Source organism: Clarias gariepinus, chromosome 15, assembly GCF_024256425.1.
Source record: "Clarias gariepinus isolate MV-2021 ecotype Netherlands chromosome 15, CGAR_prim_01v2, whole genome shotgun sequence".
NCBI classification, from domain to species: domain Eukaryota; kingdom Metazoa; phylum Chordata; class Actinopteri; order Siluriformes; family Clariidae; genus Clarias; species Clarias gariepinus.
Genome location: NC_071114.1, coordinates 2418545 through 2445798, shown reverse-complemented (window position 1 = coordinate 2445798; position 27254 = coordinate 2418545). Strand labels below are relative to the sequence as shown.

The following is a 27254-nucleotide window of genomic DNA, read 5'->3' as shown; positions in this document are numbered from 1 at the left end:
CAGCGCAAGTTTTTGCGCTGTAATTACGTTTCTATCTTTCCGCGTGAAAAATTAAACGTGAATTTTTTTTGCCGGTCCTTGCGGAAGCTTGCAGACCTTGCAGAACTTCGCAGAATATTAGCGGAACGCCGGTGGGTAATCGCGGCAGCTCACAGTGCCTAACATCGCATCTCACCGTGAGTAAAAGCAAATAGGTGAGATAGGGGTATAAGGTTGTGATAAGTAGACAAAGATGTCTGTGATAGAGACTCAAGATTCGAGCGAAATGACACAACCAAGCACCAGCGAGGAAGGTAACAGCACCAGGAAGGTAACAGGAATGATATGTGTGTGTGTGTGTGTGTGTGTGTGTGTATATATATATATATATATATATATAAAGAAAAGAAACGTCCCTTTTTCAGGACTGTGTATTCCAAATAACTTTACAGATCTTTATTGTAAAGGGTTTAAACAATGTTTTCCATGCATGTTCAATTAACCATAATCAATTAATTAACATGCACCTGTGGAATGGTCGTTAAGACCTTAACAGCTTACAGAAAGTAGGCATTTAAGGTCACAGTTCATTTAACACAGTTCTTTGATATTTATCACTTTTAATGAATTTCTATCAGAAGTTTATGAGTTTACAGGATCTCAGGTGATTGTGTTAATTAGTCTGTTGGTTATTCATGCGCTCGCTGATTTAATGAAAGTTAATATTAATGTTTATTGAACAACAGGCTGATGTTTATTAGACTCTGTGCTCTTCATTCCTCACACACGACCTGCTTTTAATGGTTACTGGTCTCACTGTCAAAGGGGGCGGAGCCTCATAACAAGCTGATAATAAACTCAACCGCCATCTTAAACATGAATATAAATCAAATTGGCATCAGTGGATAAAAAAAAAACAATAAAAAGTGAAAATTAAACAGGGCGGCAAAACTTATGAGATTCCTATAAATATAAATGAGCTAGAACGTGTTAGAATGAGCGCTGATATAAACATATTGTTTATGCAACAGTGCATGTGCTTTATTTTATTTTATTTTATTTTATTTTATTTTATTTTATTTTATGGAATCACATTTTCACACAGGGACGGCGAGGTTTGGACAGCTTTCTTTTCATTGAGCTCCACGGTCCCTAGTTTGACTACAGAGGGTCCTAGATGGATGATCAGGGTTGCCAGGGGCCTGGATCCTATGACAGTCAAGGGGACTTTACTAAAAGTAATAAAAAGCCAAAGGAAATGAGTTCCCTGTCATGGGCATCAGCAAATCCAGAAAATATAGTTCCTGTGGTGAGGATTATTGAGAACTGAGCTGCCTTTGACATGTGGCTGTGTGAAGCATGTGTTAGGGACAGAAAAGCAATGCAGTTAGGGTGAATAAATCGTAAGGAATTTAGGCAAACTTCATGTCTGATCATGTCTAAACTGGAAACTGACTTTAACAAATCTCAGGCAACTGTCCTAAAGATAAGTACATGATGTGAAATCCTGACTGGAATAATCAACATAATCAAGGATCATCACACGTTAAGGACCATGTGTCAGTAGGGGGAACGGCCGACAGTATGTGCATTTGTGCTACTAATAATAACAGGGAAAGGAATCGAGATGAAGCCAGAGCACACAAAATTTAAAAGAACATTGTAAAGATAAAATATTGTGTTATTTCGCAAAACTCTCTGTGGTTTTATCTTAAGTACAGGCCCATTGAAAGTGCTCCTAACACCTCAAACAGCAGTCGAGGTAGCGGAAAGAGAGACTTGGAAACACACCAGCCACCTCAAACATGTTCCAGAACCTGAGAGAAGACAACACAGAGGTCAACAAGGGTAAGCAGTGAAGTGCTAGTAACCTCTCCTGTAAAGCCCAACAGACCCTCACCTGCACGCAAAGTGCACGGGTCAGAAGAACCAACCATAGTGGCATGAATGTAGAACCACCACTCTCCAGTCAAACTCACTGCCTGCTTAGAGAAGAAGCAGCACCACATCTGAGGACACCAAAGACACGTGGAGATAGTAGCAGTAGACATCCCTGGACACCTGATGGTAAATTAGAACAGACTTACACTGTGTGTGCTGAAATAAGTGTTGTGACTAATGACAGGATAGAAGACTGTTTTAGAGGACAGAGAATATCAGTGACTGAGATTAATCACACTTACACAGACACTACAGACATCATAGACGAGTGAAAATTAGCTGGACTGGAGCATTGTTTAAAAAAATGAGGACTCTATTCCAACACCCCAGAGCAGTCTGGGTAATCTTAGGAGTGACAGCAATAATAATTGTCCCCTCACAGGCCTCCTTATTGAGGACTCAGGGAGAAATAGCCATGGTGAAGTCTATTTAACAAAACCGAGCCACTTACATTTAAATTAGAGCAAGGAGAGGAGACAGCATGATAATAAAAGCTTAACACTAATCTCAGGAGATGTGCAGGGGACTCGGGATGTGATCTATCATTAGACAATAATATATAATCTTAAAAAAAATGAAACAACAAAACTGAGTCTAATAACAACACAAGTAACAACCATAATGTGAGCGTGATTACACGATTATTTATTTTTACATGAATTCTGTTAAAACACAGACAGCACATGATACAATTCTGTACAAAAGAAAATGACACACTATGACAAATAATAATAAATTCTGTTTCTATTTTAAAATGATTTTTTTTTAAAATCAGATTAGCAAACAAGGAACAATAAAATAAAAATAGTAAATCACGACTGTGACTTAATATATTGTAAGAAAAATATTTCCAAATCATGTCACAATAAACTGAATGAAGCCATGTTGAGCAGAAACACTCTGAATAAAGAGATAAAAATAAGGAGGTAAAATAATCTATAAACTGCTCCAACACATGGATGTGTATTTGTGTAATCAGTATGATGAGGTGATGATGAGGTCTCTGTGTTGTGTGTAGACGCTGAAGGATTTGACTTTGGAGTGTAAAATATGTTATTAAAGCCTGAAGTAACTTGTAGCTGAGAGGATAAAAGGATGTGATCAGTCACGGTTATTGTTATGGAGCTTCTACATCTGAATATGAATGATTCAGCTCCCAAACTGCTGGATATGTGGGACGGGTTCCAATGCTTCACCGAAACTACTTTATCCTGGAAAAGAGGTCTGAGCTGAGACTCCTGTCATACACCAGTCCTGCTGAGTTTACGATTCATAATACTGAAAGTCAGAGAAGAGCATCAGTGTAAACAAAAAACAAGTATAAACACACACAGACACACACACACACACAGTCGATAATATATACAGTTAATATTATTAATTATTATACAGTTTATTTTGTGTATATCAGTAACTCACAGTAGTGTCTCCAGTTTACAGTGTGGATCCTTCAGTAGATCAGAGAGCAGCTTCACTCCTGATTCTCCTGGATTATTACTGTACAGATCCAGCTCTCTCAGGTGTGATGAGGAGTTTGACCTCAGAGCTAAAGTCAGAGCAGCACAACCTTCACCTGAAATCCTGCAGTTACACATCCTGCAAGAAAGAAAACCGTCTCACACTTTACACACTCAGTTTTAACACTGAAAACATGAACTACACAAAATCTGTATATACAGAACATCTCTTTACATCTCTGAAAATCAGATCACTCACTACAATTATATATACAGTGGAACTTTGGATTGCGAGCATAATTTCATTCCGAAAGCGTGCTTGTACATCAAAGCGAATATCCCATAAGAAATAATGGAAACTCAGACGATTCGATTCACAACCCAAAAATATTCATATAAAAATAATTAAAACAAAATGTAAAGTTATGATAAAAAAATATTAACCATATATTAAAAAGGTTTTTTTAGTTAACTAATTTACAAAAAACACAGAGCCAGTTCTGTAACTTGTGCCTTTATTGACAACAACAGAAACGCAGAAACACCTATCTCTGCGCACACACACACACACACACACACACACTCCTCTCGTCTCTCTTGTCTCAATCACTGCAGCTCGGATTCTTTTCACACACGTGTGATACATGATACTCAATGATAATCAAGACTCACTTGCTCGTAAAAATCCTCTTGCAAAACGCTCGCAAACCGGGTTACTCACAATCACAAATTATTATTATTAAGTTTGTGTGTGTGTGGACATGTGTCAAGGCTGGTGGGACACATCCCCTAATGTTCAAATAGACTTGTTCCCACCAATGGCTATGGCCATGGTGTGTGTGTGTGTGTGTGTGTGTGTGTGTGTGTACCTCAGTTTCTCCAGTGTACAGTGTGGACTCTCCAGTCCAGAAGAGAGCAGCTTCACTCCTGAATCCTTCAGGTTATTGTCACTCAGGTCCAGTTTTCTCAGACTGGAGGAGTTTGAGCTGAGAACTGAGGACAGGATTCTACAGCTCTCATCTGTCAGATTACACTTATACAGGCTGGAAGAGAAGTGATGAAATATCAGGACACTGATCACACACACACACACACACACACACAGTCATAATACAGCTACAGTTTAACATGTAACTTAAATGTTAGTGTGTTTCTGACACGCCCCTAAAGTTAACACTAGTAGGTTGGCAGGTTTATACTGTACTGTTGTTTTAAAAAAAAGGTAGGATGTGGAAAATAAGTCAGCTGGTGGTATTTTGGTGCTGATTTAAAAAATAGGTTGCAGCCGCAAAAACTATTTTTTTTGTCCAATAAAGCTGAAATAAATTGTGGCTGTGTTATTTACAAGATGTGGTCATTAAGAATGCGCGTCTCGAGGCCGTGTTGAAGTTCTCAGAAACATGACACACATTACCTGTATTACCTGTTCCTAAAAGCAAAGTGTAATGGTAACAATAAAATCAGACTTTATAGTTAGATTTGATATACTGAGTGTAATTTATAAATTTACAACATATATTTAGAAATATATTTAATATGAATATATTTAATATTATTATATATTGAATATAAAAAAAAATAAAGAAAGAAATGTCAAATTTTTCTTCCTAGAACTTTTGTCTGCATCACAATAAACTAAAGCTTAGCACATGTGACGAGTCATTTTCTCTGGGAAAGATTCTTTTGTGCATATAAGAATATTTATTAAAAAATATTTAAAAATTAGTTTGTTTCTTCATTTATGTCTTCTGATGGTGCTCAATGTCGACACATTTTTACGTTTTAACGCATATATTTGACATATTCACGAATCACGACATTCCCATAGTTAACACTATCAGATAGCTTAATATCAGGAAATGAAAGAATACAATAAGACAATTTACACCGAGGCATTGCCATGTCTCTTATTGTTTTGTCCCTGTTAAGACATTAGAAAAACTATATAACAAACCTTTTAATCATAAAGTTTAAAGCATGATGTAGGACATCTCATTTCATTATTATAAACATAATTTAAAGCCCATATACACACATTCATCATGAAAGATCTATTGACAAATGAAATTTATGTTTGCTTCAGCATTGGAAACAATATTGCTTACGGGTAAATTATTATACACGATGTCTTTTTGCACGCATGCGCGGCCATCTTTAACTTTAAACAGAAAATTATAGTGAGCCAATAGGCATGTTATTTTTCATATAACTTAAACTTTAATAATAAAAGTCAAATATTCACAAAAATTAACATTTGTGTTTGCTTTACACTTATGCACTGGGGTAAATTGCCTATTCAATGTCCATACTACCATATCATATACTGTACAGTGGTGTGAAAAACTATTTGCCCCCTTCCTGATTTCTTATTCTTTTGCATGTTTGTCACACTTAAATGTTTCTGATCATCAAAAACCGTTAACTATTAGTCAAAGATAACATAATTGAACACAAAATGCAGTTCCCTTTTAAAGGCTACACTCGATGCTGCGTGAAAACGCTATGGGAACATCTTGTCATGTTGCCGGTTGTGAAGCATGTGTGTACCAAACACGCCAAATTTTTGGCTTTTATAACCTCGGTCAGGTGACGTCATCTGATAGGACGCACCTGCAGGTTATAAATAGGAGTGAACTGGAAACATTCCTCAGATTCTTGTCTTCACCTAGTTGTGAGCGTGTCGTGTTTAACCAGCAAAATAAGTGTTTAACTCACCGATAATGAATTTAAACGAGTTGTCCCTCCGTGTGTATAATTCATATCGGAGGGCGATCTCTATACTTTACTGCTTTGATTAAGTGCTACGCGCGCGCCTCGCATTCCGAGCCACCGCGCATTCCTGGGGCTTAAACTCGTGCATCCGGCAGGGCAGTGAGAGACGGACTTAAAAACTCCTTTCTTTCATGTTCTCATCGGATCGGGAAATCCCTCTGTCCGCTCGCAAGCGCGCGCTGCGCTTCTTGTGAATGGGCAAGGATAAACATCCTCTCTTGCTTCCGCGGAGATGGTAATAGCCTCTAAGCACTTAAAAATAAATAAATAAAAACATAGACGGCAGGTTCTGTCGGGTGGCCGGGGGGCGGAGCCTCAACGACGCTCTCTCCCCTTTTCTTAGCAATCTCCATATGAGTTAACCCTTTCATGGAGTAAGCTGTATTCATCCCGTGTTTTCTTGCCATCAACTTATTTATTTATTTAAATATAGTTGAGGTAGAAACGCGGAGTTATATGATGACACCCAGATAGAAGAGACGCTTCCAGGCTATCTCTCTTCTGGGACATCATCCTTCCTTTCAAGCTGTGTAGACTTTTTATCTTCCCTGGAGGGAAAAGCTTTTCAGGCAGCAGGTCAGATTGGCGCATTGCACACCATGGCGGTTTTGCACGCCTACCAGACTGACCTGCTGAGAGACTTGAGTACTGGCGGGGCTCTGCAAGGTAAGGCGTATTGGACTTACGCCGGGCCACAGACTTGTCTCTTCATGCAACAAAGCAGACGGCTCGTGCTATCGGCCATTTTATGGCGGCTATGGTCTCTGCGGAGAGCCACTTGTGGTTGAATCTCAGGGGCATCAAGGAGAAGGATCGTGTATTCCTCCTCAGTGCCCCATCTCGCCTCCTGGCCTACTTGGTGATGTCGTTAACTCGGTCGCCACTAGGTTCATAAGGCGAAGTTATATAACAAGCCTTCGGGAAATTCCTTCCCCGCCTTGCTCAAGAGTCGGGACTGTCGGCCACCCAGTCTCGACCGGGTCTGACTGTTGCGAGGCGTGAAACACACAAGGAGAGTGTTTTTGAGCTGGGCACCCCCTCGACAAGATTGGGGTGCGTCACGCAATCCGCCTCAAAAGAGGTCAGACTGGCATATTGTCTTCACAAAGAAGCCCTGAGGTTCATGTGTCCAGGACTGTGGGGGGTGGCCCCCCAATGGGGAGTTGGCACCCCCAGGAGGTTGGTGTTCTTGCTCCGCCACCACTGGTGTTTCGGGCAACTCCAGTCTCCAATAAAATGTTAGTTCTTCGGGTTTTTCATGCCGAACATCTAACATCCCCCCCCGTTTAACCAAGCCGCTGAGCTTTTCCCCTTTCAGAGAAACTGGCAGCGTGGAAGCTACTGCCAAGTATATCTTCTTGGGTACTAAGCACTGTACAGAGAAACTATAGGATTCAGTTCTCACATCACCACCCTGGCGTGGTCTCCAGACAACATTTTTGGGTGTCACATGGAATTTGAGCGTAAGCGGGCACAGCTGTCTCCCGGTCGTGTCGAATTTATTCTCAACACCGTCAAGGAAATCAAGCTAGACCAGAAAGTGACCATCACTTTCAGAGATCTTAGCTCTCATGGCAGCTGTATCCACAGTGACGCCTTTGGACCTTCTGCACATGAGAGCATTTCAGTTGTGGCTAAGAACCAGGGGATTTTACTCTAGGGCCAATCCCCAATAAGGGCTACGCGCCAGGTGCTTCATACCCTTTCTATGTGGTTCAGACCCTGGTTTCTGTCTCTAGGTCCCACTCTAAGTTCGTCTTGTCGTCGCAGATGCTAACGAAAGACGTTTCCCTCATGGGCTGGGGTGCGGTCTTAGATGACCGTCCAGCCCAAGGGAGCTGGAGAGGCCATCTTTTTGCACGGCACATCAATTGCCTCAAAATCATGGCTCTATTTCCGGCCCTAAAGCACTTCCTCCAGCAGTTGAGACTACCATGTCCTAGTGCGGGTGGACAACACTATGGCAGGCTCATATATTAATCGCCAGGGCGGACTGTGCTCGCGCCGCTAAATAGCTAGCGCACCAGGTTTCTCTCCCTTAGAGCGATTTACATTCTGGGAAAATTTTATGTAGCGGAGGTGGACCTCTTTGCCTCGCAACATCAGCAAATGTCCCCTTTACTAATTCAAATTTCTAATTTTATTTGTCACATACACAAACATACACAGTACGAAATGTAGTGAAATGCATTATACGACTGCCATTGACCCTAAAAGAGAATTAAAGTTTACAAATAAGAAATAAATATGAATAAAAGAAATACGATAGAAATTAAATAAAAAAAAATTAAATTAAACTAGGAAAAATAGAACTAAAAATAAAAATAGAAATGTGCTAGGAAAAATAGAACTAAAAATAAAAATAGAAATATGATGTACAAAAATAGAAATATACTGTACAAATTAAAATATACTGTACTGGGTGTGCAAATATGCATAGAACAAAGTGTCTTTGTGCAGAGGTTATTAAAGTGTCTTTGTGCACTGGTCCAGGATGTAAACGTAAAACATGTAATGTAGTTGTGAAGGTAGGTGTGCAAAGTTATTAAAATGTCTTTGTGCAGGGGGGGATGCTGGGAGATGTCAATGGAGTAGGACGTATTTAGCTTGGGCTCTCGCTGAACCCCTGTTTTATAAAATTAATAAGTGCCTTATCTTACATACCAGCACGAGAAATCTGTTTGAAATCTGTGTGAATGTGTTCCTAAATCCGGGAAATAGTTGATGTACGAACTAATGGCTGAAAAACTGCGTAAATACAAATTCGACACATCATCGGCTGCTAGGCCCAGCGCCGCACCGGCCTCGAGTTCCACCGTTACTAGATCGCGAACGAATCCGCCCCCGCTGGACAGCCCAGAAAAGATGGAGGTGGCAGATTTAAAAGCAGAGATACTTCGCTCCCTCAGAACGGACATTTCGGAGGTGATTAAATCTGAGTTGAAAAATGCGCTTGCTGACGATTTCAACTACCTTAAAAACGAAATGCAGGCGGTTAAGGCCGAAATTATGAATAATACAGCGGCGATTCACTCCGAGATAGATCAAATGAAAACCTCGATCAAAGAGGTGGAAAGTGGATTGTCAACATGGTCAGACGAAGTAAATAGTCTACAGACTGTGGTAACAGACTTGAAAGCCGAGGTGACCGCTCTGAAAGGAAAATGCGATGACCTGGAGGGAAGGATGAGACGGTGTAACATTAGGATACTTGGAGTAGCTGAGACAGATGGGTCAAGTTCCACCGTGTCGGTGGCTAGGCTGCTGAAGGAATCGCTGCACTTGGAAAAAGATGTACTTGTGGATCGTTCCCATAGAAGCTTGGCGCCAAGGAGATCGGATGGAAAGCCGCGGGCCATCGTAGCTAAACTTCATTACTATCAGGATGTGGCGGAAGTTCTGAAGCGCGCGCGCACCCGAGCTCCGTTAAGTTACAACGGGGAATCAATCGCCATCTTCCCAGATTATACGGCAAACGTTGCTAAGGCCAGGGCTGCGTTCACGGAGGTCCGGAAATTATTGCACAACCGTCAAGGCGTCCGTTTCGGTATTTTGTTCCCAGCCCGGCTACGTATCTCACATGACGGTAAAGAAAAAGAATTCACAGATGCGGAGGAAGCAAAGAGGTATGTCAAGAAGAACATCATTCCCCCTGAGAAGGACTGAGACTGAACTTTACTGATGTATACGGTACTCCAAGTGCTACGCAGGTACAAGAATGTGAAGGTTTAATTGACCTGAATTGCTATTTGTTTTTGTTCCCTTTGGTTAATAACTTGGTTCACCTATTAAGGAATCGTGATGATCAGCCATGTTTCACTGAAAGATGTTAATGTTCGTGTTGCGTATGGCACTGTTCAAAGTGGAATCTGATTTAATAACAGTGCACGCTGCTTAAAGGGTTTTTGATTGAGGGGTTTGTCGAGAGCCTGGGGGGGTTGTGTTGTTGTTTGTTCTTTTTTGTTGTTGTTGTTGATCTTATAGCATCCCCAACACGCACAAACACTCGATGTGTGGATTTGTTTTGGAAGGGTATAGGGTTCACCCTGTTCTTGTTGGTGATAAAGGGGTGGGTGGGGTTAGCTCAAGTGCCAGACTTATTTTGACAGATGCCCACTGTATCTTGCGTTCTTTATTACACTGTAGCATTCCTAATTTTCATGTATCCAATTATATCCCTATAATATGACAGATACTAATAAAGCTAGAAAAATGGAAGGTTGCCGAGTCAATTTCATGACTTGGAATGTTAAATCGCTTAATCACCCAGTGAAACGCAAAAAGGTATTTGCACATTTAAAGCAACATAATGTGGATATTGCCTACCTTCAGGAGACCCATTTGCGCACTATGGATCATTTTCGACTTAAAAGCAGTTGGTCGGGACAGATATATCACTCTAATTTTAACTCAAAGGCTAGAGGGGCTGCCATACTTATTAATAAAAATATACCATTTACAATGACTAAAACAGAAATTGATCCATTCGGGCGTTATGTCGTTGTTGTTGGACAGCTGTTCTCGTTTCCAGTCATCTTGGCCAACATTTATGCACCAAACTGGGATAATCCTGCATTTTTTTCAAAATTTTTTTCCCTTTTACCAAATCTGACAACACACCACCTTATTCTTGGTGGAGATACAAATTGTGTACTTTCCCCTGTTTTAGATCGTAGTTCGCCCAAAGGGGTATCACTGTCCAGGTCGGCTCGCTCAATTAAACTCTTTCTTAAAAACTATGGAGTGGCTGACTTATGGCGGTTTCGTAATCCTACCTCAAGAGAATACTCATTTTTTTCCCCAGTTCATAATACCTACTCCCGTATAGATCATTTCTTTCTGGATAATAGACTTCTTCCCCTCGTTACTAACTGTGGTTATGAAAGCATAGTCATTTCAGATCACGGTCCCTTAGCCATGACAATGTGTATTCCTGATACACAGACCAGCTATCGCCCTTGGAGACTAAATCCTCTGCTTCTGTCAGAAAATAATTTTATTAAATTTATTTCTTCTGAGATTGCATCATTCCTCGAGATAAATCAAACGCCAGGGATGTCCTCTTTAACTGTTTGGGAGGCGCTAAAAGCATACTTAAGAGGCCAGATAATATCATATTGTGCAAATAAAAATAAAATTAACACTATGCGCCTCAAAGAGCTGACAGATGAAATACAGAGGATAGATATGCTTAACAGTCATGCGCCCTCTGTGGATATGATGAAAAAGCGTATATTATTACAAACTGAATTTGATCTTCTATCAACGCGGCAGGTAGAATATCTCATTTCTAAATCACGGCATACATGTTATGAGCACGGGGAAAAGGCTGGGCGATTACTTGCTCATCAGTTGAAGCAAAAAACTGCCAATCAGACAATCTCTGCAATTAATGATGAGCAGGGCTGCAAGAATACTGATAGCTTAAAAATTAATGCATGTTTTGAGAACTACTACCAGTCATTATACACCTCTGAGGCTTATGAGGACCCTTCTTCCTTGGAGGACTTTTCTGGAAAAATTCACATTCCCTCCGTCAATCCAGAGCTGGTTGCTGGGTTGGAAAAAGACCTTACCGTCGAAGAGATTAGTTTAGCCATTAGATCTATGCAAAGTGGCAAATCACCGGGACCGGATGGATTCCCAACAGATTTCTTTAAAAAATTTTCGGATCAGCTCTCTCCTTTATTGCTTTCTGTTTATGAAGAATCGCTCCTACTGAAATCCCTGCCACTAACTACGCGGCAAGCAGTTATCTCTTTAATTCTTAAAAAGGATAGGAATCCCCTAGAGTGCAACTCATACCGACCGATTTCCCTTTTAAATACTGATGCCAAAGTGCTGGCTAAGGTCCTTGCGCGACGTTTGGAAGGGGTTTTACCATCCATTATATCCCCAGACCAAACAGGGTTTATTAAAAATCGTTATTCTTTCTCTAATGTCAGGCGACTTTTAAACATTTTCCATAGCCCCTCCCCGCCCGGTGTGCTGGAGATAGTTCTTTCATTAGATGCTGAAAAAGCATTTGATCGGGTGGAATGGGACTATCTTTTTGATATTTTGGGGAAATTTGGTTTTGGGCACAGATTTATTGCTTGGATCAGACTCCTTTATACAACTCCGCTAGCTGCTGTCCGGACTAACAATAATATATCTGCTTACTTTGAGCTCCATCGTGGCACGCGACAGGGCTGTCCTCTGTCCCCACTCTTGTTTGCAGTAGCAATGGAACCGTTGGCCCTAGCCCTGAGGCAAAGGGCTGATATCGAGGGCATTCAGCGGGTGGGGCTGGAGCATAAAGTCTCATTATATGCAGATGATATGTTGCTGTATCTATCAAACCCCAGCTCAAGTCTTCCTAAATTGTTGAATTTACTTACCGAATTTAGTAAAATATCTGGATATAAAATTAATGTTCAAAAAAGTGAATTAATGTCTATTGGCGATAAAATTAATTTGTCTTGCTTAGGCTCAGTCCCTTTCAAAATTAGTCATAATAAATTGAAATATTTGGGTGTTTGGATTACACGCAGATATAAAGACTTATATGTAGCCAATTTTCAGCCCCTTTTATCTAATTTGAAATATGATTTTGAACGTTGGGACAATCTGCCTCTTTCACTGGGTGGACGAATTAATACAGTAAAGATGGCTATACTGCCAAAGTTTTTATATATTTTTCAGTGCCTTCCATTTTTTCTAACTAAATCTTTCTTTTCTAAACTGAATAATCAAATATCATCATTCATTTGGAATAAAAAACCGCCAAGAATCAAACGAAGTATATTACAGAGACCGCGTTCAATGGGGGGGATGGCACTCCCGAATTTCATGTACTACTATTGGGCAGCCAACATAAGACCAATGTTCTACTGGATAACTGAGGATGACTCATCCCATGCTTGGCCCGCTTTAGAGGCAGCGGCAGTTAGACCTACTTCGTTAATAGCTTTATTGTGTTCTAAACTACCATTTACACAGCCCATATCTAGCTTAACCTCTAACCCAATAGTTATACACTCAGTTAAGATCTGGAACCAAATCAGACGGTCCTTTGCACTTAAAGATCTATTACAGGCTGCTCCAGTTGCAAAGAACTTCATGTTCACCCCATCAATGATGGATGAAGCTTTTGATGTTTGGGCTAAAAAGGGTGTGGTTTCATTATCTGATCTTTATATCGAGGGGAATTTTGCTAGCTTTGAGCAGTTGGTACAAAAATATGACATCCCTAATTCGCATTTTTATAGATATCTTCAGCTTCGGAGCTTTGTGGCGTTGAACTCTAATTGCTTTCCATCATTGCCTCCTGCTTCTCTATTAGACTCAATTTTTGAATATAAATCAATCGGAAAACAAACTGTAAGTAGGATATATGAATTACTTAATAGGCATAATCTAGAGTCACTTAATTTGCTTAAAAATAAATGGGAAACAGATTTGGAGGAACCTATTTCAGAAGAAATTTGGCACAATATAATAAAAGGAATTTTTTCGTCATCCATCTGTCTTAGGCATGCTGTGATACAGTTTAAAATTGTTCATCGCTTGCATTGGTCCAAGACCCGACTCTGTAAAATTATGCCTGATATAGACCCTATATGTGATCGATGCAGACAGTATCCTGCCACCCTGCTGCACATGTTTTGGACATGCCCGAAGCTTTACACATATTGGGTTACCATCTTTGAGACCTTCTCCAAGACGTTTGGAGAGAGGATAGAACCATCTCCATTTATTGCGTTGTTTGGTGTGGCCCCAGAAAACATAATTATTAACAAAAGGATGAACACTGTGCTGGCCTTCGGATCTCTCCTAGCTAGGAGGCTGATTCTCTTTAAATGGAAGGACTCTGCTCCACCGACACACACCCACTGGATAAGAGAGAGTATGGGTCAACTTAAGCTGGAAAAAATTAGATATACCGTTAAAGGGTCAACTGAGAAATTTTATAATATTTGGCAGCCTTTTTTAACTGTCATAGTAGATATGGATGCAGATAAGGCGGTAATGTGACAAAGACAAAGAAAAAGTAACAGGACGGGGAATCTTTATTAGGATATGCTACCTTAGGCTTATAATACACTGTTTGTTTCCATCCTTTTTTGGGCTTCTGTATGTATATATATATGTCTGGCGATTGGGGAGTTGGGATGTTTGACTTTAGTTTAGTAATTTTGTATTTCTGTGTTTGTTTCTGTACTTTTATGATTGGATTTCTATGTATGTGTTATATATGCTGCGGAAACTAATAAAAAAACTTTGAACAAAAAAAAAATGTCTTTGTGCAATGGTCCAGGATGTAAACGTACAACATGTAGTGTAGATATGAAGGAAGGTGAGCGTGTAATTGTCCATAGTGTTCATGGATGTAAAAAGATTGATAGATTTGATCAATTATGAAAAGATTGTGTTAGTTCTGCATAGTGGTGTGGTTGTGGTTGAGAGACCTTATCGCCTGCGGGAAGAAGCTCCTCCTCAGTCTCTCTGTGTTGGACTTCAAGGAGCAGAATCGCTTCCCAGACCGCAACAGAGTAAACAGTCCGTTATTGGGGTGGCTGAGGTCCTTCACGATCTTCCTGGCCTTGGTCAAGCACCGCTTGCTGTAGATCGAGTGCAGGTCAGGGAGCTCGATGCGGATGATGCGCTCAGCTGATCGCACCACCCTCTGTAGAGCTCGTCTGTCCTGCATGGTGCTGTTCCCGAACCAGGTCGTGATATTTCCCGTCAGGATGCTCTCTATGGTGCAGGAGTAGAAATTCCTGAGCACCTTGGAGGGCAGTCTAAAGTCTCTCAAGCGTCTGAGGTGGTAGAGACGCTGCCGGGCCTTTTTTACCACGGTGTTGATGTGACAGGACCATGCCAGGTCCTGCGTGATGTGAACACCGAGGTATCTGAAGCTGTCCACTCTCTCCACTGGGCTCCTGTTGATGACGGGGGTCTGGTAGTTCCTCACCTGCTTTGTACTGAAGTCCACTATCAGCTCCTTTGTCTTACTGATGTTCAGGAGGAGATTGTTTCTCTGGCACCAGTTCTCCAGATTTCCAACCTCCTCTAGGTAGGCCGTCTCATCGTTGTTCGTGATCAGGCCCACCACAACAGTGTCGTCAGCAAACTTGATGATGGTGGTGGAGCTGGTAGTGGCCACGCAGTCGTGGGTGTACAGAGAGTACAGCAGGGGGCTCAGAACACAACCCTGGGGGGCTCCAGTGCTGAGAGTGAGATAGGCTGAGACATGTCCGCCCATCCTTACTGCCTGTGGTCTGCCAGTCAGAAAATTGGAGATCCACTGACACATTGATGAGCTGAGTCCCAGGTGCTCCAGCTTGGTGGTAAGTGTGAAGGGAATTATGGTATTAAATGGAGAACTGTAGTCAATGAAGAGCATTTTTACATAATTCCCCCTCCGAGTGTCCAGGTGAGTGAGAGATGTATGGAGGAGATGAGAGATTGCATCGTCCGTGGAATGGTTTGGACGATAAGCAAACTGTAGTGGGTCGAGTGTGTCTGGTAGTAAAGAGATGATGAAGTCTCTGACCAGGCGTTCAAAGCACTTTATCAGTACTGAGGTGAGGGCTACAGGGCGATAGTCATTGAGGGAAGCAGGATGAGGTTTCTTTGGGACAGGAACAATGATGGACTCTTTGAAGCATGTGGGGATCACCGACTGAGATAAAGAGATGTTGAATATCTCAGTGAACACAGGTGCTAGCTGGTCTGTGCAGGCTCTGAGAATACGGCCTGAGATGCCGTCTGGTCCTGCTGCTTTCCTGGTGTTCACTCTCTTGAAGGCTCTTCTCACGTCATGCTCGGTGATGATGAACGCGCTTCCGGTGCTGGCAGTGACTTCCTGTCTGCAGCCGTTAGCGCCGCTAGCATTAGCATCGCTAGCGTCTTTAGCTGCAGCCTCGAAGCGAGCATAGAAAGTGTTCAGCTCGTCTGCCAGAGACACGTCTGCGTTTATCATACCGGATGTTGGTGCTTTATAATCCGTTATTGTCCTTAATCCCTGCCACAGGCTCCTAGAGTCATTCTGTTGGAGTTGTGACTCTAGTTTCCTCCCGTAGAGCTGCTTCGCCTCTTTCACCGCCTTCCGCACGTTGAATGACGCAGCCTTGTACGGTTCCATGTCCCCCGACGCGAGTCCCGTGTTGTAGGCAGCGGTGCGAGATCTCAGAGCGTCGCGGATGGTTTTATCCACCCACGGCTTCTGGTTGGGAAACGTTTTAATAGTTTTTTTTTCTCCGGTATCATCCGCTAGTTTCCCGATGAATCCCACAACCGCTTCCGTAAACACGCTGACGTCATCATCTGGGCTGTTTCTAAACATGTCCCAGTCTGCGTTATCGAGTGCGTCCTGTAACGCGGCCACCGATTGGTCTGTCCAGCGCGCGACCTCCCTCTGAACCAGAACTTCCTGTTTCAGCCTTTGTTTGTATTTTGGCATAAGGAAGATGGCGGCGTGGTCGGATTTACCAAACGGTGGACAAGATTGTGCCTTGTAGCCGTCCTTGACCATTGTATAGCAGTGGTCCAGTGTCCTTTCGCCCCTGGTGGGGCAGGTGATGTGCTAATAAAAGTTCGGCGCTGCGCGTTTGAGGTTGGCACTGTTAAAATCCCCCGCCACAATAAGCGCAGTGTCCCGGTGTTGTGTTTGTTGTTGTGTGAGTGCCTCATGCAGCTCGCATAAGGCAGTGTCCGTGTCCGCTTGTGGTGGAATATAAACGGCGCTGATTATGACCGATGTAAACTCCCGAGGAAGGTAAAAAGGACGACACATGATGGACAGTAGTTCCAGATTTGGTGTGCAGGAGCGTGTGAGAGAAACAACGCTCGCGCTGTTGCACCAGCTGCTGTTCACCATTAAACACACGCCGCCTCCCCTTGACTTCCCCGAGTCCCGCGTCCTGTCCATGCGGTGAACCGAGAAGAACTCGGCCGGCTGGATGGCGTGGTCCGGCACCGCTGGGTTTAGCCATGTCTCGGTGAAGCAGAGGAGATTGCAGTCTCGAATGTCTCTCTGGAACTTTATCCTGGCCCTGAGGTCATCGAGCTTGTTCTCCAGTGACTGGACGTTGGCGAGCAGGATGCTAGGCAGAGGTGTGCGGTGTGCACGGGCTCTCAGCCTGTTCCTGACGCCGGCTCGTTTCCCTCGGGGCCGCCGCTTCGCGTCGCGTCCTTTGTTGTCCCTCAGGATCTCACTCGGCCAGGTCGGATCCGGAGTTAAAAACGTCGACCAACAGGACCAACTAAGTCAAGCTGGTCTTCCAGCCAGCGTAATTAAGACTATTCTAAGTGCTAGGGATGCCTCCCCTCAAATAGAATGTATTTGAAAGTTGGTGCATGACAAAGCAGGTAGACCCAGTCCACTGCCGAATTGTTTCAGTGCTAGAGTTTCTGCGGGAAAAATTTGTCCTCTGACTTGTGCCCCTTGTTGAACCACTAGAGTCAGCGCCTCAGGTTTCTGACCCTTAAGATGGTTTTTCTAAATGATGTTACTTTTCTAAGAGGATCGGAGATCCCTATTGTTTTTGAAGCCTTCTGTCCTCCGCCTTTACAGATTCGGAGCAGGAGAGACCTTACTCACTGTGTCCAGTACGTGCTCTTCAGATTTACGTCCACCACATCAGCCAGTGGCGTAAGTCAGAGCAGCTTTTACATGTTTCGGGGCCACAAGCTGCGTGAGAGATGCTATTGCCCTCTCCTATGAGGCGCGTGGGCTCACTTCGCCTCTAGGAATCAGGGCTCATTCAACCAGGGGAATCGCCTTATCTATTGCACTAGCAAGAGGTATTTCCTTGCAGCAAGTATGTGACGCGGAGGGTTGGTCCTCTCCGCACACATTTGCCAACATGCATCCAATGGTTTTGAAGCCTTCTGTCCTCCGCCTTCACAGCTTCAGAGCAGGAGAGACTTCACTTACTGTGTCCAGTACGTGCTCTTCAGATTTACGTCCACCGCATTAGCCAGTGGCGTAAGTCAGAGCAGCTTTAACATGTTTTAAAGCACCAAGCTGCGTGAGAGATGCTATTGCCCTCTCCTATGAGGCGCGTGGGTTCACTTCGCCTCTAGGAATCAGGGTTCATTCAACCAGGGGAATCGCCTCATCAATTGCACTAGCAAGAGGTATTCCCTTGCAGCAAGTCTGTGATGCGGAGGGTTGGTCCTCTCCGCACACATTTGCCAATATGCATCCTATTGTTTTGAAGCCTTCTGTCCTCCGCCTTTACAGCTTCGGAGCAGAAGAGACTTCACTTACTGTGTCCAGTACGTGCTCTTCAGATTTACGTCCACCGCATTAGCCAGTGGCGTAAGTCAGAGCAGCTTTTACATGTTTTGAAGCCGCAAGCTGCGTGAGAGATGCTATTGCCCTCTCCTATGAGGCGCGTGGGCTCACTTCGCCTCTAGGAATCAGGGTTCATTCAACCAGGGGAATCGCCTCATCAATTGCACTAGCAAGAGGTATTCCCTTGCAGCAAGTCTGTGACGTGGAGGGTTGGTCCTCTCCGCACACATTTTCCAATATGCATCCTATTGTTTTGAAGCCTTCTGTCCTCCGCCTTTACAGCTTCGGAGCAGGAAAGACTTTACTTACTTTGTCCAGTACGTGCTCTTCAGATTTACGTCCACCGCATTAGCTAGTGGCATAAGTCAGAGCAGCTTTTACATGGTCTGGGGCTGCAACGGGGGGTGGCCCCCACTACACTGGGCTATTGCCCCCTCCTATGAGGCGCGTGGGCTCACTTCGCCTTTAGGAATCAGGGCTCATTCAACCAGGGGGATCGCCTCATCCATTGCACTAGCAAGAGGTATTCCCCTGCAGCAAGTGTGTGACACGGAGGGTTGTCCTCTCCGCACACATTTATTACATTAATAGTCTGGATGTTCATGCTACCAGCCCAGCCATGCTCCGGGCCCATGGGTCCTCGAGTCAGCTACCCAGACATAGTTCTGAGACCTTCTCGGCCTTGTGCACACACGCTACACAACCTTGGAGTCCAGACATTTGCAGTGCGGCGGCGTTAATACTCTCGTTCCCATAGCGTTTTCACGCAGCATCAAGTGTAGCCTTTGAAAGGGAACGTCTCAGGTTACTTTGCTGTAACCCTGTTCCCTGAAAAGGCGGGAACGAGATGCTGCGTCCCAATGCCGCACTGCCTATGTGACCGGAATTTAATCAGAGGAATGTTTCCGGTTCACTCCTATTTATAACCTGCAGGTGCGTCCTATCAGATGACGTCACCTGACCGAGGTTATAAAAGCCAAAAATTTGGCGTGTTTGGTACACACATGCTTTACAACCGGCAACATGACAAGATGTTCCCATAGCGTTTTCACGCAGCATCTCGTTTCCGCCTTTTCAGGGAACAGGGTTACAGCAAAGTAACCCGAGACGTTTTTAAATGAAGGTTTACGTTATTAGGGAGAAAAAAAACTCCAAATCTACATGGCCCTGTGTAAATAAAGTGATTGCCCCCCTTGTTAAAAATAACTTAACTGTGGTTTATCACACCTGAGTTAAATTTCTGTAGTCACCCCCAGGCCTGATTACTGCCACACCTGTTTCAATCAAGAAATCACTTAAATAGGAGCTACCTGACACAGAGAAGTAGACCAAAAGCACCTTAAAAGCTAGACATCATGCCAAGATCCAAAGAAATTCAGGAACAAACGAGAACAAAAGTAATTGAGATCTATCAGGCTGGTAAAGGTTATAAAGCCATTTCTAAAGCTTTGGGACTCCAGCGAACCACAGTGACAGCCATTATCCACAAATGGCAAAAACATGGAACAGTGGTAAACCTTCCCAGGAGTGTCCGGCCGACCAAAATTACCCCAAAAACGCAGAGACAACTCATCCGAGAGGCCACAAAAGACCCCAGAACAACATCTAAAAAACTGCAGGCCTCACTTGCCTCAATTAAGGTCAGTGTTCACGATTCCACCATAAGAAAGAGACTGGGCAAAAAACGGCCTGCATGGCAGATTTCCAAGGCGCAAACCACTTTTAAGCAAAAAGAACATTAAGGCTCGTCTCAATTTTGCTAAAAAAACATCTCGATGATTGTCAAGACTTTTGGGAAAATACCTTGTGGACAGACGAGACAAAACTTTTTGGAAGGTGCGTGTCCCGTTACATCTGGCATAAAGTAACACAGCATTTCAGAAAAAGAACATCATACCAACAGTAAAATATGGTGGTGGTAGTGTGATGGTCTGGGGTTGTTTTGCTGCTTCAGGACCTGGAAGGCTTGCTGTGATAGCTGGAACCATGAATTCTACTGTCTACCAAAAAATCCTGAAGAAGAATGTCCGGCCATCTGTTCGTCGACTCAAGCTGAAGCGATCTTGGGTGCTGCAGCAGGACAATGACTCAAAACACACCAGCAAATCCACCTCTGAATGGCTGAAGAAAAACAAAATGAAGACTTTGGAGTGGCCTAGTCAAAGTCCTGACCTGAATCCTATTGAGATGTTGTGGCATGACCTTAAAAAGGCGGTTCATGCTAGAAAACCCTCAAATAAAGCTGAATTACAACAATTCTGCAAAGAAGAGTGGGCCAAAATTCCTCCAGAGGGCTGTAAAAGACATGTTGCAAGTTATCGCAAACGCTTGATTGCAGTTATTGCTGCTAAGGGTGGCCCAACCAGTTATTAGGTTCAGGGGGCAATTACTTTTTCACACAGGGCCATGTAGGTTTGGATTTTTTTTCCCTAAATAATAAAAACCATCATTTAAAAACTGCATTTTGTGTTTACTTGTGTTATCTTTGACTACTAGTTAAATGTGTTTGATGATCAAAAACATTTTGTGTGACAAACATGCAAAAGAATAAGAAATCAGGAAGGGGGCAAATAGTTTTTCACACCACTGTATGTGTCTAATACAGTTTTATTCATATTTTACATTACATGCAGCTTGTAATTTATTAGATACTTTTAAAATGTAACCTGTGTATCTATAAGCATATTTAACAACCTGTATTGAAAGCAGTGAAGGAGCTTTTAGATAAAGTGCTTCCATGCGCCATCTGGTGGATATTCTGTGAAGCACAACACATTTATTTAAATATTCAATTCAATTCAATTTTATTTATATTGTAACGCTCAGGTTTAATCTTTAAGCTAGTTACACTAATACGGGTTCTAGAATCTAACTTCCAGTGTTGCGCAACGTAGCCAAACAAGGAAAGACGCAAAAAAAAGACGCATCCAAGCAAAAACCCAAAATGTATTAAGTGAAAAACCAAACAAACAAAGGTGCACCAAAAACCAATATTTACAAAATATATACAAATATAAATACGCGTGTGTGTGCGAGTGAATGAGATAAATGTCCAAAGTCCGGATTATTGAAAGCGGGTGTGTGTTGAGAGTGATGAATCGGTCTCACCGGCAGTAATGAAACGTTCCGGGAGCACGACAACGGAGTAAGAGGGTAGTGGAAATGTCCGACAATGGTTAATCCAAAAAAACGGTAATCCAAAGTGTCACAGTCTCCACTCTCTCTCTTAACAAAATACAGCGCTGTTTACTCCTCATCTCTCTTCCCCTCGCTTCTTCGCGGCAGAGCTTTAAAGGCGGACCAGGTGACCTTCTGCGTCACTGCTGACCTCTCGCTACCTGTTAGCGAATTCTCGCGAGAGCCTCTTTTCGGGACCACCTCCTATTGCTTGGGGTAAAACAACCCTGAAGGACACCTTAACGGGGCACAGCTGCTTTACCTCTATAAGATTTAGCTATCTTTTTCCCCCTTATAAAAAGCCCTTTATGTGGCTGCGCTACTTGCCCCCCCAGCTTCCGGCGTCGGAGAAGAGCGTCCGTATTGGCGCTTTATATTCGCCACATTACTCACCTTGGGTTTTTGTGGGTTACCCCAAAACACGGTGTGCTTTATTATCCCCTTTTTATTTTTAAGTTCAGCTGGTCCCTCCCACTTGGGCGCTAGCTTAGCTGCCTCAAAGTTGCTGGGCCGAGGAGTGAGGGGGCGGCTTTGGCCAAACCAGTTTGCCCGGGCAAAAGTGCGCTTCTTTTCCCTGGGTAGTGTCGAAACTGGCTCATTTGGCTTTCCGCGGTTCATAAGTGTTTTCCCCTCCTCTGCCAAGTTTTGAAAGCAAAAGTTATGCTGAGTGAGTGTCGTGTTGCTCCTCCTTCCACTAGTTCCTTTGACGTCGATCTTCCGCCTCCGACATACCTCACATGTTCTGATATAACGCCAGACATCCTTGCGCATGCTGGGCCACCAGGCGACGTCTAGGAGCCTCAACAGTGTGTTCAGCCCCCCCCGGTGGCCTCCCCTTGGATGGTCATGAAAGTGCCGCAAGAACGTCTGGGTTAAAGGTTGGGGTACCACAAGTTGGAGTTTTCCACCCTGCTTTCCTGTAACCCTGCGGTATAACGCCCCCTGGTGTCGTTCGAAGGTGATTCGAGGGTTCTCCGTCTCCTTCAGGGGTTCTTCCGTGCCCAGTTGAGCTAGTGTCCCGTCTTCCAGGTGGGCGGTCACTAGCTTGGTCAAATCCCTGATTCTGTCAGTGGGACACTCTGAGGTTGATTGTGGGAGAGCAGTCTTTAGAGGCAAGGCACAGTATAACAGTGAGGCGGGTGATGTATGAGCGAGGTAGCCGGCTGCTTTGTCCAAGGGGTCGAAATTGACTGGGAGAGGCAGAAACGGATGTTAAGTGAGGCCCTCTGCTGTCCTCCAGCCGTACCTTCCCTGAGCGATCTCCAAGATGGCTCCTGTAGTTTTTCAGCTTACATCCTGCAGCATGCCAGTGGTAGCTTAGTGTTCTTTGAGTCTTGGCCTGGTGGATCTTCCAGTCTGCTATGACAAACTTCTGGGGAGAGTAAGCATCGTCTCTAGCCTCCTGATCACCCAGCTGGCGCCATAGGCTCTCCTGCATTAGCGTGTACGTGCTCCCAGTGTCGATCACTGCCTTCACCTCCTTCCCTTGCACTGAAATGGGAACCAGTAGAAGTGAAGGTTCTGCTCGGGGCTGTGCAATGGAAAGTCCAGCGAGATGTTTCGATGGAGGTCGCTCTGTAGCTTGCTTCTTGTTCTTCTCCTTACTGTGCTGACTCTCCACCTTTTTCCAGTAATCTTTAGCTCCCATGCAGTCCTTCTCTACCATCGACCCCACCTTTACCAGCTGTTCCACGGTGTTCACTGTGCCTCTGAGACAGCCAGCTACTCTGGGATTGATGTTGTTCAGCACCCTGCTCACCAGCTCTTGCTCCAAGATATCAGGCTTCCACTTCAGACAGAGGGCCCGGTAGTCATAGGCGAAGTCCCTCAGGCGTTGGTCCGGCTGTTGTACCAGAGACCTTAACTTGTCTTCCACTTCGGTCAAGTAGTCATCGGGTAAGAACGCGCCCAGGAATGCCTGTTTGAAAGACTCCCAATCCTTGACTTTGCCTTTTTCTGCCTTCCACCAGCTCAGAGCCGGTCCCCGTAGCACTGTGCTGAGGGTTCCTATCAGCTCGGGGCTGGGCAGTGGCTGGATCTCCAGATAGTTCTTACATTGCTCAATCAAGTTAAGAACATCTGCTGTCTCTGAGGCGTCGCCGAAAGAGGGAAACTCCAGGCGGATGGTTGGTCGAGCATAAAAGGAGGACGTAGTTGGTGAAACTGAGGAGGAAAGCTGGGTAGATGAAGGGGCTGGAACTCCAGGAGGGACGTCATAGGTTATGTGACTTCTTTGATGTTGTAGCCTTTCTGTAACTGTAGTGATGGGCGTACTGGGTGTATGGAAAGCAGGAGAGTGTGATGAAGCAGGGGTGTAGGCCTGTAACCTGTGTATGGTGGGCGTGCTCGTGAGACGCAGCTTTTTCATCTGCCTGTCCCATACAACGTCGCGCCGCAAAAAACAGTCAGTCACGGCCCTCTCCAGTTTCTCTATGGCCTCTTGGCAGTAGCGCTCTAGCTCTGCTAGGCCTGCGTCAACTGCCTGCTGAAAACTGGTTTCCCTGTTAATTGTGCTGTTAATAGAGTCTCTCAAATCATGCTCTAGTGTGCCCACTTTCTCTAAAAGAGCCACTACATCCACCTTACATTGATTTAGCTCAGTTTGCATTGTGTGCACAACATCCATATCGGACCCATGAGCAACAATATTGTGGCGTGGGCGGGGCGGCGGCTGACGACCAGCATGCCTTGCGGGGATGTCGGTGCGTGTTCACCATGTTGGGGAAAGGTGTTTGGGTTGGTGGCTTCGGCCCTGTTTGTGTGAGGGGTGTGTGACGTGTGAAATGTGCTCCAGTTCATGCTAGTGCTGAGTTGGATGTAGGCTCCTGAGTGAAGGTGCTGCTCATGCATTACATGCTGTGTGCTTAATAAAGTACTCCCAGCCATTGCATTGGGTAGCAAATAAGCTCACTCGTCTCTCCAGCATTCTTCCCGGCGTAAAAACGCTACATTGGTGTCAGAAGTGGGATGGAGAGTCACGGGTTCGAGCGCACAAAGGAGGACCTACTAAAAATCCAAGCGGGCCGCCGAGTAGCGGAGCGACTACTCGCGCAGAAGAAGCGTTTTCCTGGCGGAGCTAGCGCGAGCACACCACGTCAACCAACGCGGAGCGGGAAGCAGAAAATCCCGGCGCTGGATCTCGGGGCGGAGGCTGGCACTGCGCAAGCGCCGGAGCAAGATACAGCTCCGTGCGCCGTTAGCCGGCAAAGCGACCTGCCGCTGCGCGAGGCCGAGCGCGCTGAGCCCATATCGGCGGCACATCGCGGCGGAAGAGCCGAGCGACCGCTCGCAGCTCAGTGGCGCTCGGTTCGTGAACCTAGCCGGGGACAGGGCTACCCGTCGCGGCTAGGCAACGTGCAGCTCTCCGACGTTTCGCGGCGAGGCGACGGCGCGGGTCACCGTAAGGAGGCGCTGTGCGAGGTCGAGCGCGCTGAGCCCATAATGGCGGCACATCACGGCAAAAGAGCCGAGCGACCGCCCGCAGCTCAGTGGCGCTTGGTAGGTGAACCTAGCCGGGGACAGGGCTACCCGTCGCGGCTAGGCCTCGACACCGCTTCCAAGATTCCGCGACGACGCCGAGGCCAGGGACCGCCGGACTACCACTGCAACGTTCTCAGGCCTGATGGACAGCCGGACTACCGCTTCAACGTTCTCAGGCCTGAGGAACAGCGTACACCAGCAGCCGCTCAACTAGCGCCGGGTGGACGGTTAGGGAGCCCCGCGGGGCTTTACATCGACTGGGTGTCGGACGGCGTCTTACTGAGGGCGCTCGTGGACACCGGCTCCACTGTTTCCCACGGGTTGTGGAACTGTGAACCGCTCATCGCCAGGCAGAAGGGGCGAATGGGCGTGGACACTCACAGCCAGCTCGGCTCTCCGATGTCATCTACCGGGTGCGGTTGGCAGGGCGGGCACGAGTTTTGCCCCACCGGGACCGTCTTGCGCCTCCACAGCCGCACGCCCGGTAACCATCGAACTCTGGAGGCCGGACCGCCTCAGGACTACATTCGCGTTCACCCCTCACCTGCCAAAGGACGCCGGCGTTCCCACCGCCAGCGCCGACCGCCTCCACGCCTCCGAAACGGAGTTCTTCATGGTGACCAGGGACGGTCACAGCTCGGGTGGGGGCAGTGTGGCGTGGGCGGGGCGGCGGCTGACGACCAGCATGCCTTGCGGGGATGTCGGTGCGTGTTCACCATGTTGGGGAAAGGTGTTTGGGTTGGTGGCTTCGGCCCTGTTTGTGTGAGGGGTGTGTGACGTGTGAAATGTGCTCCAGTTCATGCTAGTGCTGAGTTGGATGTAGGCTCCTGAGTGAAGGTGCTGCTCATGCATTACATGCTGTGTGCTTAATAAAGTACTCCCAGCCATTGCATTGGGTAGCAAATAAGCTCACTCGTCTCTCCAGCATTCTTCCCGGCGTAAAAACGCTACAATATCATCATCATCATCATCATCATCATGTTTATCCGATATGTACAATGAACTAATCAATGACGTTATTTCTGCAGTAGGGTTACGACGAGTCACAAAAGCATCTAGGGCAACATCTACATCATCATCCATATGACTAGTAACCACAGAGTCTACTCTTACACCACTAGCATTAGCCTTATTATTATTGTTATATGCAGCTTTGGTGGCGTCCATCTTGCCCTGCAACGCCACACAACACCAGAAAATACACAAAACAGATTCCCCGTACGTACGGGCCACCAATATGTAACGCTCAGGTTTTATCTTTAAGCTAGTTACACTAATACGGGTTCTAGAATCTAACTTCCGGTGTTGCGCAACGTAGCCAAACAAGGAAAGACGCGACACAACAGTTCCAAGCAAAAACCCAAAATGTATTAAATGAAAAACCAAACAAACAAAGGTGCACCAAAAACCAATATTTACAAAATATATACAAATATAAATACGCGTGTGTGTGGGTGTGTGTGTGTGCGAGTGAATGAGATAAATGTCCAAAGTCCGGATTATTGAAAGCTGGTGTGTGTTGAGAGTGATGAATCGGTCTCACCGGCAGTAATGAAACGTTCTGGGAGCACGACAACGGAGTAAGAGGGTAGTGGAAATGTCCAACAATGGTTAATCCAAAAAAACGGTAATCCAAAGTGTCACAGTCTCCACTCTCTCTCTTAACAAAATACAGCGCTGTTTACTCCTCATCTCTCTCCCCCTCGCTTGTTCGCGGCAGCGCTTTAAAGGCGGACCAGGTGACCTTCTGCGTCACTGCCGACCTCTCGCTACCTGTTAGCGAATTCTCGCGAGAGCCTCTTTTCGGGACCACCTCCTATTTCTTGGGGTAAAACAACCCTGAAGGACACCTTAACGGGGCACAGCTGCTTTATCTCTATAAGCTTTAGACATCTTTTTCCCCCTTATAAAAAGCCCTTTATGTGGCTGCGCTACAATATAGCGCTTTTAACAATGGTCATTGTCTCAAAGCAGCTTCACAAAGATGAAACAAATAAAAAAAATATATAATAATAATAATAATAAAATATTAATAATAATAATAAATTGTGTATGTGTGAGAAAAATGTGCCTAGATAATAACGAGATGAAATGATTCTCTGATGAGCAAGCCAAGGGTGACGGCGACAGTGGCAAGGAAAAACTCCCTAAGATGGCAATAG

The 27254-nt window shown here is 45.0% G+C and overlaps 1 protein-coding gene across 1 annotated transcript in view; it reads right to left on the bottom strand.

The window, feature by feature from the left end:
- The window catches only part of LOC128542749 (NACHT, LRR and PYD domains-containing protein 12-like), a 131063-nt gene that overhangs the window by 62731 nt on the left and 41078 nt on the right, over nucleotides 1–27254 (bottom strand). The window contains exon 7 of the mRNA XM_053512727.1: nucleotides 4247–4420. Coding sequence (XP_053368702.1) covers nucleotides 4247–4420 — 174 coding nt within the window. The remainder of the gene's footprint in view (nucleotides 1–4246; nucleotides 4421–27254) is intronic.